This window comes from Oryctolagus cuniculus, chromosome 11 (assembly GCF_964237555.1).
Source record: "Oryctolagus cuniculus chromosome 11, mOryCun1.1, whole genome shotgun sequence".
In the NCBI taxonomy this organism is placed as follows: Eukaryota; Metazoa; Chordata; class Mammalia; order Lagomorpha; family Leporidae; genus Oryctolagus; species Oryctolagus cuniculus.
The window spans coordinates 46,033,404-46,045,318 of NC_091442.1; the positions used below are offsets into that span (position 1 = coordinate 46,033,404).

The 11,915-nt window shown below is 61.3% G+C and overlaps 1 protein-coding gene across 3 annotated transcripts; it reads right to left on the minus strand.

Moving 5' to 3' along the window:
- Positions 1-757: 757 nt before the first annotated feature.
- NKX2-2 (NK2 homeobox 2) lies at positions 758-11,645 on the minus strand. 3 transcript variants are annotated; one of them, XM_070051439.1, is made up of 3 exons: positions 11,518-11,645; positions 2,593-3,267; positions 758-1,735 (listed from the first exon to the last, which is right to left on the minus strand). In XM_070051439.1, the coding sequence occupies exons 2-3, from the start codon at positions 2,849-2,851 to the stop codon at positions 1,173-1,175; spliced, it is 822 nt and encodes a 273-aa protein (XP_069907540.1). In that variant the 5' UTR covers positions 2,852-3,267; positions 11,518-11,645; the 3' UTR covers positions 758-1,172. The 3 variants fall into 3 exon arrangements, with proteins under 3 accessions (XP_069907540.1, XP_002710987.2, XP_069907541.1); XM_002710941.5 differs by lacking the exon at positions 11,518-11,645 and adding an exon at positions 10,611-10,768; XM_070051440.1 differs by lacking the exon at positions 11,518-11,645 and adding an exon at positions 4,650-4,786.
- Between the last annotated feature and the right edge of the window lie 270 nt (positions 11,646-11,915).

An 11,915-nucleotide genomic window follows, 5' to 3' on the forward strand; every position in this document is an offset into this window, starting at 1 on the left:
ACCCAGGGACCCAGGCCAGCCGCCGGCGCGGACAGGGCCAGAAGCCCGGCGCTCCCGCCCGGACCCGTGCTCCAGGCTCAGGGTTCGGCCCGTGAGGCCGAGCGAGGCCTGTCCAGGGAGCCCCTCCAGCGACCCCCGGCACCGCCAAGGCCTCTGCGCCCAGAGCCCGGGCGCCAGCAAGCGGGGCCTGGCCAGTGACTTGTTCCGGGCCTGCGGGCTGGCTCCAGGGCTACGAAGTGAGACAAACAGGGGAGCACTGGGTTTGTTTTCTTTCTTTTTCTTCCTTTCTTTTTTAAACACAGGATTTTTATTAAAATTCTTATTTAAAAAATGGAAAGCTGCTAGCGCCCGGCGCTCTGGGGGGACCCGCGCGGAAGCGCTCAGCTCCACGTTCTGGGGCCTGCCAAGGGGGGTCGGGGTGGCTTCTCGCTTACATTTTTTTTTTCCTGTTTGAGAAATGTTTGCACCGAACAAAATAAGAAAGAAAAAGACAAAAAAAAAAAAAAAAAAAAAAAACACCCGAGGGGCGTAGGGAGGGGGGTTACCCAAACATAACCAATAACCAAAACCAAAAACAAACCACAAAGAAAGGAGTTGGGCCCGAGGCAGAGCAGGCTCGCGGCGAAGATCATTTTTAGCCAAAACGCCAGCGCTATTTACAACGAAAAAACCGAAATCTGCAACCAGTTGTCAGAACGTTTCCATGGCCATAAATATTGAGCATTTTCTTATTTTTTTAAAAAAAAGGAAGAGAAAAAATCCTCTATTTTTTTAAAGTGTTCTCCACTTGCTTTAGAAGAAGACAGGTGACAACATCGCTACCCACACAAACATATTTTTACAAAATTCACGAAAGCGAGAGGGATGGAAGGGGAGAGGGAGAGGGGTCGGTCTTTTTCTGGTTTTTCAAGTGAGGACGCGCATTTTGTAAACACCGCTGAGGGTTCTACCCCCTCCGGGGGCGCGACTGGACGGAGACTGGGGATCCCGGGGGCGCTGGGTGGGCTCTGCCACCCTAAGGAGGCCTCCCCAGCGGAGCCGAGAGTCAACTCGACTCGGCAATAATAATTATAATAATAATAATAATGATAGCCACGGTCAGGACCGAGTCCTCCACGCCGCCGCCTGGGTGGGGCCCGCGCCTGGGGCCGCGAGTCTCGGCGGGGCGGCGCTCACCAAGTCCACTGCTGGGCCTGCACCAGGGGGTGTGCTGTCGGGTACTGAGGGGTGCTGGCCGAGCTGTACTGCGCGTTGTACTGCATGTGCTGTAGCGACTGGGCGCTGTAGGCCGAGAAGGGGATGCCAGCCTGGAAGGTGGCGGCTGCCAGGTCCTGGGCTTTGAGCGCGTGGCACGGTTTGCCGTCCCTGACCAAGACGGGCACGGCCACCCGGCGCGGCGAGGGCAGGGGCGTCACCTCCATACCTTTCTCGGCCCGCGCGCGCTTCATCTTGTAGCGGTGGTTCTGGAACCAGATCTTGACCTGCGTGGGCGTCAGGCGGATCAGGCTGGCCAGGTGCTCGCGCTCAGGCGCCGACAGGTACCGCTGCTGCCGGAAGCGCCGCTCCAGCTCGTAGGTCTGCGCCTTGGAGAAGAGCACGCGCCGTTTCCGCTTCTTGCCTGCATCCCCCCCGCCGCCCGGGGTCTCCTTGTCATTGTCCGGCGACTCATCAGCCGAGGGCTCCGGGGACTTGGATCTGGAGTCTTGCGGGGGCGCGCCGGTCGCCAGCCCGTGCACTGCGGAGGGGGTGGAGGCGCAGGGGGGAAGAGAAAGGCGTCAGGCGCAGGACCCTGAGCACCTCGGATCCCCAGTGCGCCTCTGGCCCAGCGCGCCCCACAACCCGGCCCAGCAGCCTCCACGGCGATCCCAGCGCTGCTCCGCGCCCGAGGAAGCCGTCGAGGTCTCTCAGGGTAAAGAAGAGTCGGCGGGGGTGGGGGTGGGGGCTCGGAGCTCGCGTTTCTAGGGGTTCGCACGGTGTGGGTGCAGATTTCGAGGCGGGGGTAAGGGAAAGAGAGTAGCGCATGGGAAAAAAAAAGCAGCACCATTGCAGGTTAAGGGCTCTGGCCCCCTTAAGCCGTTTCCTCTTTGGAGAGACGTGGGCAGATTTTTAAAAGAAAAACCCCACAATCCCGGCATTGATCGGCTTGGCCATTGAAGGCAGGTTTTTGGGGGCTTTCGTTTTTTGTTTTTTGGGGCTTTCTGGATATCCCCTGAAGCGCACAAAGCATCCTCTATGAGCGCACGGGGGGCAGGGTGAGCTATTTATACCCAAGCCGCGCGAAGCCGCCCCGCGCTCCATCCGGATCCGGACGAGGCTGGTGGGCCAGGCCCTCCCGGAGGGCCGAGTCTGGGGTGGGGGTGGGGGGCTCCGGCCTGGGCCCCGCGGTCACCAGTCCCTGGGAGGTGGTCCCTTCCTCATTTCATCATTGAAAGAAACCAAGGCTTTCCCCTGCACCAGCGGGGCTGCGGCAGGAGGGCATCGCGGGCCGGCGGTGGGAGCCTTCCCGGGGAGCCCGGACGCGGGATCCGAGCTGACACGACCCCTCCCCGCTGCCGGCCGCAGGACTGGAGGCTGCCAAGTTTGGCTACTCACGCGAATACTGCAGGCCCTCGGTGCTGGCCAGCCAGCGCGTGTAGGGGTTGTCGCCGCTGTCGTAGAAGGGGCTCTTGAGCGGCAGGCTCTGCACCGCGTCCAGGGCGCCCTGCCCCAGCGGCCCAGCCCTCTTGGCGGGCTCTGGCCCCTCGCTCTCCTCCTCCGGCCCTTCGGCCACCGAGCCCTCCTCATCGTTCGTGTCCGGCAAGTCCAGGATGTCCTTGACCGAAAACCCCGTCTTTGTGTTGGTCAGCGACATGGTTCGGGACCCCGCAAAGTTGTGGCTTCACGCGGTCACTCCGTGGCGCTCCGCGGCCCCGGGCGCGCGGGGAGGGGGGAGGGGCGGCCAGGGAGAAGGGGTGGGGGAGGGAGGGGTGGGCTTTAATTATTGGGATAATTATTATTTAAAAAGAGAGAGAGAGAGAGAGAGAGAAACAGCGGGGAAGGGGAGGAGGGAAATAAAATAAAGGCCGACCCAGAGCCCGCGTGTGGTCTGCGGGCGAGCGCGGAGCGGACGCGGGAGCTCCTCGGTTTGTAATTCCAGGAGGGGGTGCCCGGGCGGCGTTAGCTCTGGCTGCGGCGGCCGCTGGGCGCGCGGTGGCGGCTGGTGGCGAGGAAGAACTGGGCCATTGCCGGAGCGATCAGTCCATATAAGGCCGGGCGCCACTCACGAACCTGGGGAGGGGAGGGGAGGGGAGGGGGAGAGCAGGGGAGGGGAGGGGGAAGGGAGTGGGAGCGGAGGGGAGGGGGTGGAAGAAAAAGGGGCAGAGACGTTAAAAACGCCAAGGTTGGCCACGTGTGGGCGGGTCTTGGGAGTCAAGTGGATGAAAACAGTATTTGCGGATGTGAAATTGCGGGTTTTGGGGAGCTCCGCGCTCCGGGCTGACGGCCCTCCAGAGCAAGAAGAGTGCTGCGACGTGTCAATTAATTGCAAAGACTAGGCGAGCTGTTTTTTTTTTTTTTAACCCAGTATTTACATACAAAGGACCACCGCGTGAAAGGGGCCTCCCCCCCCCCCTTTTTTTTTTTAACAAATTGCATCTTAAAAAGCTGGGGAGGGGGTGGCATAGAACAAAACCAGACAGACACCAGGAGAAGGGAAGAGAATCGTCCGAGCGGCTCACCGTCTCCCACCTCCAAGCGCCCGCAGCCCAGCCCACCCGCGCGCCCACCCCCCTTCCAGCCCGAGTGCCCCCGCGCGCCCTCGCGAGCCGGAAAATTGGGGAGGGGGAGGGGTGGGGGCCGAGTCGCAGGAATCTCTGCTTCCCAGGACTGGTGGGGGCTCCCCAAACAAGATCCGGTTCAAATGGCAAGGGCCCAACTTCTGTAAGCCCCCTAGGTCAATATTTTGGTAGAGGCTTAAGCATGAGTGGTAGAAGTGACACGGCAAGTAATTGATTCCAGTTAACCGAGGACGAGCCCCGCGCGCGAGAGCCGGCCCGGTAGCCGCCCTGGATTCGCTAAACACTCGCTTATTTCCTGCACCCCGCACCCCATGCACCACACCAGTTCTTCGCGGTCGTGGAGACCGAGCCGTTCGCTTTCTGCTCTGCCGGCCGGCCGGGCCGGGCTGGGCTGGGCCGGGTCGGTGCGAGGCGGGAGCGGGGAGGAGGGGGCCCTCGCAGGCCGCTCTCTGCGGACGGCGGGCAGGGCACACGGCCCCGCGCTCTGCTGCCCTCCGCTGTCCCTCGGTCTCCAGTCCCCTTCCTGCAGCGGCGGGAAGGGAGAGGCGCGCGGTGATAGGCGAGGGGAGGGGGCGCAGGGTCTCGGGTTGGGGTGGGGAACCCCGAGAGTAGCAGGGGCGAGGGCTGAAGGGCGGGCGGAGGCGGCAGCGTCTCCTCCGGAGCGGGTTCTTTCCCGTCTTCTCCTTTTGGACGCTCCCACGGCGCGATCCGAGGACGCACAGCAGGTTGGCCGCTCGAGTTCGGCTAACCGGGAAGTTTGCAGCGTCTCCGCGGCCTGGGGACCGAACTTTCCCGGGGCAGCGCCTCCTCCCCCACTCCTGCCAGATGACAATGTGGCTCCGGGGTGGGTGAGTGGGGAGGGGGGGTGGCTACCTGGTTGCCGGCTCGCCCCCAGAAGAGGGTCCACGAGGGGCTCTCTCTCCCCGGGGGCGGCGCGGAGGGGCAGAGGAGACCGCTTGCGGGCGCCCGGGGATCGTCTCACCCTGGGCCCCCAGGCCCCGGCTGGCTCGGCGCGGGCCAAGCGCAGCGCGCGGGCGCCGGGTCCCTCCTCGCGCGCAGCTGCCGCGGCCGCCGGCGCGCCCCCGCCGCCCCCGGGGTTGCCTGTGCCGGCTGAGGGCGCCTCTCCCCGAGCCGCCCGGCAGCTTTCTGCAGCCCTCGCTGCTTCGCCCCCAGTATGTGACGTGGGTGACAATGGCCCAGGTTGGAGCGAGCCCCTCGTCGGCGCGTCCTGGGTGGTCGGACCCGGGCAAACACAAATACAAACCGATTGCTAAGCTGCGGACAATGAGCGAAATGTAGACAAATGTCCCGCTCCCGTTGGAAGCCTTTGTCCCGGCTCGGTTTTTGCATTTATTTCAGTGGCGAAATAATACATGATTGACGGTCTCTTTCAATGTGCCCTAACTGTTTGGAATAAATCTAAGGTTGTCCCTAGTTGTCATGGCATTCAACCCTTTTCAACGGACTATCTCTTCATTCATTTCTGAATCCGTCCACAGTATTAAGGAAACGCCTTGGTGTCCACGCTTTCGCCTCCTACTTTTTTTTCTTTCTCCTTTCTCCCCCTGCAAGAATCGCTAACTGGTTTGAATCTTGTTCCTCGAACCCATTACTTTTCGTGTTTTCTTTTCTTTCCTCTCTCCAGCCTGTCTTTCTCAGCCTCCCTCCCCGTGGCCTCTTCCTTCCCACTTTCACGTGGGGACTTATTGCCCTGCCCCGTTGGTTCTCCAGGAGCCAGGCAGCCTCGAGTTTGGACAGGGGTGGGGGATGGGAGTGGGGGGGCTGCCCTAGCCATTGTTACTCAGCTGCTAAATAAATAACCCGCAAGGAAAAAGTTCCTCATCCCAAGCATTTGCAAAAAGGACCGTGCTTTTGTCTCGCCTCTCATTCTCTGGTTCTAGGGCACCAGGGCAGCTTTCAAGGATGGAGTCTGGGGCCAGAATGCAGCCCGGGTTGGGCTAGGCCGATGCTTGGGTTCAATGGAGAAGGGGTCTTTCGGTGAGAGGTACCCCTTGCTGTGCACCCGCAGAGCAATCCTTGGAGGGGGAGGTGTCACTCCTGAGATCTACTCCAGAGCCAGTTACTGTCCAATGCCCAACCCCAGCGGCCCTTCCCCCAGCACTGTGGCCCTTTCCTCCCAGGATCTAATCCCCACCCCCTCCCCTCACCCCCGGGGAGCCTTGCAAGGTGTGCCCGGCACCTGACACACAATGGTTTTTGCTTCAGGAACCGATTAAGGGAAGCAGAGTGCTGTCTCAGGACTTCTGACCAAGAGGCCCCCTGCCCAGTTCACCAAGGCAGCTGGAACCCTTGTGTCTCAGCTGGCGGGGTCCCCTTCTAGGGACCCTTGAAGGGCCACCCTTGTCTACCTGCCCAGTCGCCACTCCCAGCTCGGTCCCATCTCTGCAGCTCTTGCTCCTGCTCCAATTTTCCCTCCCCGCCAGGTTCAGGGCAGCAAAACAGGGAGGCAAGGAGCTATAGACGGTGAAGGCCTTGTCTCCCACCACCCAGCCCCGCGCAGCCGAATCCACGTTGCTCAGAGTCTCTCTCCCGGGACCTAGTGAGTCCATTTTCCCCATCTCTTCGTTGCCGTGTTGCTCCCGCCTAGGCTTCCAAAGCGTTAACATTTGCAATTGAAAAGGCACGGGGAGCCCGCTGGGAGGCCCATAATTGCAGGGGAGAAACTGGGCTTGTTAGAGGAAGATCATCAAATACAAGTCCCCCAGGAGCGGCCTTCGGATGCCTGGTGGCCTGCGCAGGGCCCAGCTGGCAGCCTGGGGACAAGTACAGTGGTGGCCTCCTTGATTTCGTGGGCCCGTCCTGAAGAGCAGTGGTGCCAGGTTCCAAATGCACCGATGCTGCCAAGATTAAGCAGGTGACCACACCCTGATGATTCCCCCAAGAGGCCTGGCTGAGAGTGCCCTGGCATGGCCTTGAGGAGAGGGGGGAGCTGCTGCTCTGTAAGATCCAACCCTGCGCCCCCTCCCCCATCTCCAGAGCCCCCCTCCCCATCAGCACCTGCTCAAGCTGGTCTCAGTTCCACTCAAGATTTCTCCAGCAAACTCTCCAGCTCCTGCCTCGCAGAGATTTCTCCAGCAAACTCTCCAGCTCCTGTCTCGCAGCTGAGACACACAGTGTCCTCAGTTCCAGCCAGCTGGGGTTTGCATGTGGGCTCAGCTGCCCTCTGTGAGGGAATCTGAGAGAGCTCTGCCATGGGCCTCCTGCTCGTGCAGACTTGAGGCGGAAGTTGAGGCGGGTGCGGGAAGTTCTGAACCCAGCATGGCCTGGGGCACCAGGAGGACACCTGCTTGGTGCCTGCTCACTGCCCTGAGGAGCACCACGCACCAGAAGAGCTCAATTGCCTTCCCCTGCCAACATACACGTCTTTATTCCCAGCGCTGGGGCTCCAGGTCACCTACACATCTCTAACTCTTCCTACACTTTGAACAGGTGCACTGGGTGGCAGCCCGACGGGAGGTGGAAGAGGAGGAAGAGAGCCTCCTCTTCTCTCTCTCTCTCTCTGTCTCTCATACAGGAGAAACCCCTCTTGGGATGCTGAGTTCACCTCGGCAGTGCTGGGTTCCGGGACAGACTCCAGCTCCCAGTGCAGGCGGCTGCCATGGGTGGTAGGGCTGAATAATCCCAGAGGCCCAGGAGAGGAGGCGAATGTACACAGGCTAAGTGGCCCCACTCCAGGACAAGTGGCCCTCTAAATCCGAACAGTGTTTACCTGTTTACTTTCCCAGGTAGCTTAAACATGAGCGCCTTTTCTGTGCTCGGGTGGGGGGGTGGGGGTGGAGTTGGAGGTGGGGGTGGGGACCTTATTCATTTTTCCTTTGCATCTTCTCACTCCTCTGCATCCAGTTTCTGTCCTCAGTATATAAGTGTGCAGGGGTTGGGGGGGGGGAGTGGAGAATGAACTCTGAAAGCAAACAACCACAAGGCAAGCTAGCAGGGAAGTTCTTTTGTGTGTGTGTGTGTGTGTGTGTGTTTGTGAGTCAAGGCCTAGGCATAGACAAGGGGCCTCTGTCAACCTGCCTCAGATCCAGGAGGCAGCCTCCAATGGCACCCACCCTGCCCCCATCTCTGCTGCTGGCTTTCGGGGTGTTTCTTGGGAGGTGCTTTGCTTCTCCTTCCAGGCTGCAGAAAGCCTGTTGGATAGGTGCATCCTCCAGGGGCGCTCAGGGCAGAGAAAGTCTTGGGTGGGGGAGGGGGCATTTGGGGCTGGTTTCTAAAGTGGGGGTGGCCTTGAGAAGCCTAAGCCCCGGCTGCACCTCTTGCCCTCCCACCCACAAAAGCACCTCCCATCATCATGAAACGCACAAGGTCTTTCCCCTTTATTTGGAAACATGAATTTGTTTGACTTCATTTCATTTCTTTCTTTTCTTTTTTTTCTTGGAATGAAAAGGGGTTGAAAAGAAACTCCTCTCCTGGTGCAGTGTGCGGTAGAGCTCTGGGTCCCTGCACAACCCATCCCAGATAACAGCCTTCAAGTGGGTTAGTTTATTGTCTGGTTAGCGCCAAGGTGCCAGCGCTGTTTGTCTTCATTCACTCCCGAAACAAAGCGTGGAGCACCTTCCTGCTCCAGTCAGGGTGAGCGGCGCCCACACAAAGCTTTGGCAGGAGGAGGAAGCATTATTTTATCTCAGGCTCGAGACTCCCCGGTGTAGCACGCACTTGAAATCAATGCGGGACAGGGAGACGTCGCCTCCTCTAGGGCCTCATGGGACGCTGATAAAAACGTTCACCTTAAACGCGTGTACCTCCAAATCGGCCTCATGGCGGCTTGGGGTTCCTGGTAGGGGAGGCAGGAGTGTCAGCTTTGGCACCGGCGTGAAAAAAAAAATGGAAGAGGTGGCCCAGAAGCACTGCCACCCCAAGAGAGGACTCTTCCTAATCAGAAAACGAAGATGAAGCTTTCAAGCTGTCTCATCTCCACCCAGAAGAAGGAAAACTGAGGTCACTGGAAATTGTGGCCACCTGTGGGGTGGCAGTGGTGGCCTCGGCTGGGGGAGCCTGCAGCCTGTGGATGTGTGACTTTGGGGAGGGAGGCCAGGGCAGGACAGCAGCAGATCTCTAGCAAAAGAGACCCACTGCTGTGGGACAGGTGGACCAGAAAGGCGGGAGGGTTAGTATGAAGGGAAAGAACACCTTAGCCTACTTGGGGTTCAAGATCAAGGTGAGTTATTTTATTTAATTTCCTTTCCTAGGTCCATATCGTGGGACTGACTCTTAAGATTGCACCAGGAGGGGACAATTGTCCAGATGGACAATTCCCCCAGATCACCAAGAAAGAATTGGCTAAACAGGCGTTTCAGGCCCAGAGTTGAGTACTGGCTGAGTCTCGGGACAAACTCGCTCCTGCCTTCCTCCAGGGTGGCAAAGAGGCCAGAGAAAGCTAGGGAGAGCGATGAGTCGGCTGCCCCTTCCCCATCAACTCTGGGTGCAGGAGGAAGGCACGGAAGTGGGCTGCCTTTCTCCATTCTTTCCCAAGGCAAAAATCCACAGTGCTTTCCCAATTGTCTGCCTCCCGCCACCTCAAAGGGCAGATATCTCCCAAGGACATAAATTGTAATAGAAATTAGGATTTCTCTTTTTATTAATCAGTCTCATTGTGTGGGCTTTGGACCCTGCAGTCCTATGTTAGGACTTTGATAAATGTGCTTTAATGAGATCTTTGAAAATGCATCCAATAAAAGAAAAGGCAAGGAAAGCCGTTTAACTCTCACGGATGTTAAACTGAACATAGAACGTAGCTCCGGGCGCACTGCAAAATGGAACCAGCCTCCCTCCAATATTTTCCTTCAAATCGCAGCTATGAGCTGCCCGCAGGCCAAAGGAGCCTGTCCCAGCCAAGCCATTACCGCCGGTTTATGGGGGAACCGAACGCCGCGTCCCCCCGGGGCGAACCCCTTTGCTTTATTCGTTCTCGCGGCTCTAATGATTAAATATGGTACAATGAGATTACGCAGCATCAGCGTCGCCTCGAGGAACGTTCCCCAGCCGAGCCCAGATAAGGGCGAGCACCATGCGGGAGATTGGGGTTTCAGCAAGAAACGCAGCGCTGGAAGCACTTTATCTGAATTTACTTCTCAACACGTGACAGAATCCTTACCGCGGACTTGGGAAAACAAGCGGCCTTGCCTAACGCGTTCGCGTTCAGCGCGCCCAGAGCCGGGCTGCGTAGACTCAGCCGCCGCGGGCGCCGGGGAGCCACGCACTCAGCCTGGGCAGAGGACGAGGAATGCGCCGCGCGCCGGGGGTCCTTGGGCCACGGAGTCCGGGGCGTCTCGGCGCTCCGTCTCTGGTCGATCTCTCCAGTCTGGGCATCCGGGGTTCCCCCGATCTTCCCCGGACCCAACGGCCCCTTCCCCTACCCCCCAGCCCAGGCGCCGCCGCGGTGGAGAAGGCGCGAGGCGCGCCTGTGTGTGTACCGCGGGGAGGGGGCGCCCCCAGGAGACCAAGACCTCAGCAGACCCCACCCAGGCTCATTTCTGATCCTCGGGCGATCTCTGCTGACTCAAAAGAGAACTGTCGGGCTCCGGGCGCGGCCCGGGCGACGACACTCGCCCCCCAAACTCCTGGCTTGAGTCCTCTCTCCAGCGACCCCTATACCGGTCCGACTGGACGGGGCTCCCTCCACTGATCCTCTCGCTCCTCAGCCTCTCTCGACCCCCGCCACCCTCCACGCCAACCCGGCTCAGTCACGTCCCAGTTGCGCCCCAGAACCCCCTCTCCTCTCCCAGGCGCCGCCGGTCTCCAAATTATCGTCGCGACTCTCGCCCCTGCCTCCACCTCCCCGCCCCAGGCACGGCGCAATCGGGGGAGACTCACCCGGCGGCGGCAGGTGCAGCGGCGGGCCCTTCCTGACCGCGGCCCCGGTAGTCCGGGAGCATCCCGGCACCGGGCCGCGCGGAGGAGGCTGGCGAGGCGCGCGGCGCGCCCGCTCCGCCTCCCTCTGCCGGGCGCTGCGGCGACAGCCCCGCTGCACATCCAGGCGCGTCTTTATCTAGTCCCCCACCTACCCGGGCCCCCCTGCCGCTGCGCCCTTCCCCCCACCGCGCGCCCTCCCGGGCGGGGCTTGAGAGTCCGCGGCTCTCCAGGCGGGCGCGGGCGCGGGCCGCAGCGGGCTCTGCGCCCCTCCCATCATCTCCCCCCCGCCCCCCACTCTCGTTCCTCAGCACCTGCCCAGCCTTGAGACAGTCCCGCTTTCCCGGGCAGTGTTGGGGAGTGCGCGGCGACCGGGTCACCTGGGCTCGGGGACAGGTAAAACTTTTCCTGCTGGCAGGCGCGACAGGTAGGGTGAGTGGGCGGGTGGATGGGAGGACCTGCTCTTTCTCCAGTGAGCCCCCTCCCACCATGACTTCCGTCGTCCGGAGAAGACTTCGGATGTCCCGCACTTGCCCACCTGATGCTTCCAGACTCCGCAGCTTGGGGGCTGAGCCGAGTCGGGAGCAGCGAGAGGGAGGAGGAGCGCGGGGGAGGACCCCCGAACCCTGACAGTTCTGCGGGCACGGCGGGGGCCTCGAAGCACCCCCTCCTCTCCGCTGGCCCGCGGGCCGGGAACCGTCCTGGAGCGCGTTCCGGCGGCTGCCGAGACCCGGCCGGGAGGACTGCGGGCAGTCCGAGTCCACAACCGGAGCTGGAGCCGCGGGTGCCCCATCGCCTCCACAGGGCTCGACCCGGGTCCCCGCATCCGCCGAGGACACGCACCGGAAACGCACGCGAGCGGGAGGCTCACCTGGAGCGCGGCTGCGCCGCGGGAGCCCCGCCTCGGCGAGCGCGCAGATCCCCGGCCGCGGCGTATCCCGAGCCGCAGGCGGCCGCGGAGGCGCGGGCTCCGGCTGTGCGCGGCGCGGCCAGCGCGCGCTCCCCCGCCCGGCTCCCGGCTCCCGGCTCCCGGCGGAGGGGGCCGCTCCCCCGCGCCGCGCGCTCTGTTTGTTTTCCTTGCCCGACTGACGTGAGTCAAAATATTGGCCATATGTTCAGCGGTAATAAATTGGGTACGAGCGCAAACACACTTGGGCTTGGATGGCTCTTTCAGCTGCCACATGGCCCGCTGGGAGGGGAGGGGGCTTCCACCTGCCTCGGCCCCCGCCCCCCAAAACGCAGGGGTCTGGGTCTTCCTTAGCGGCGTTC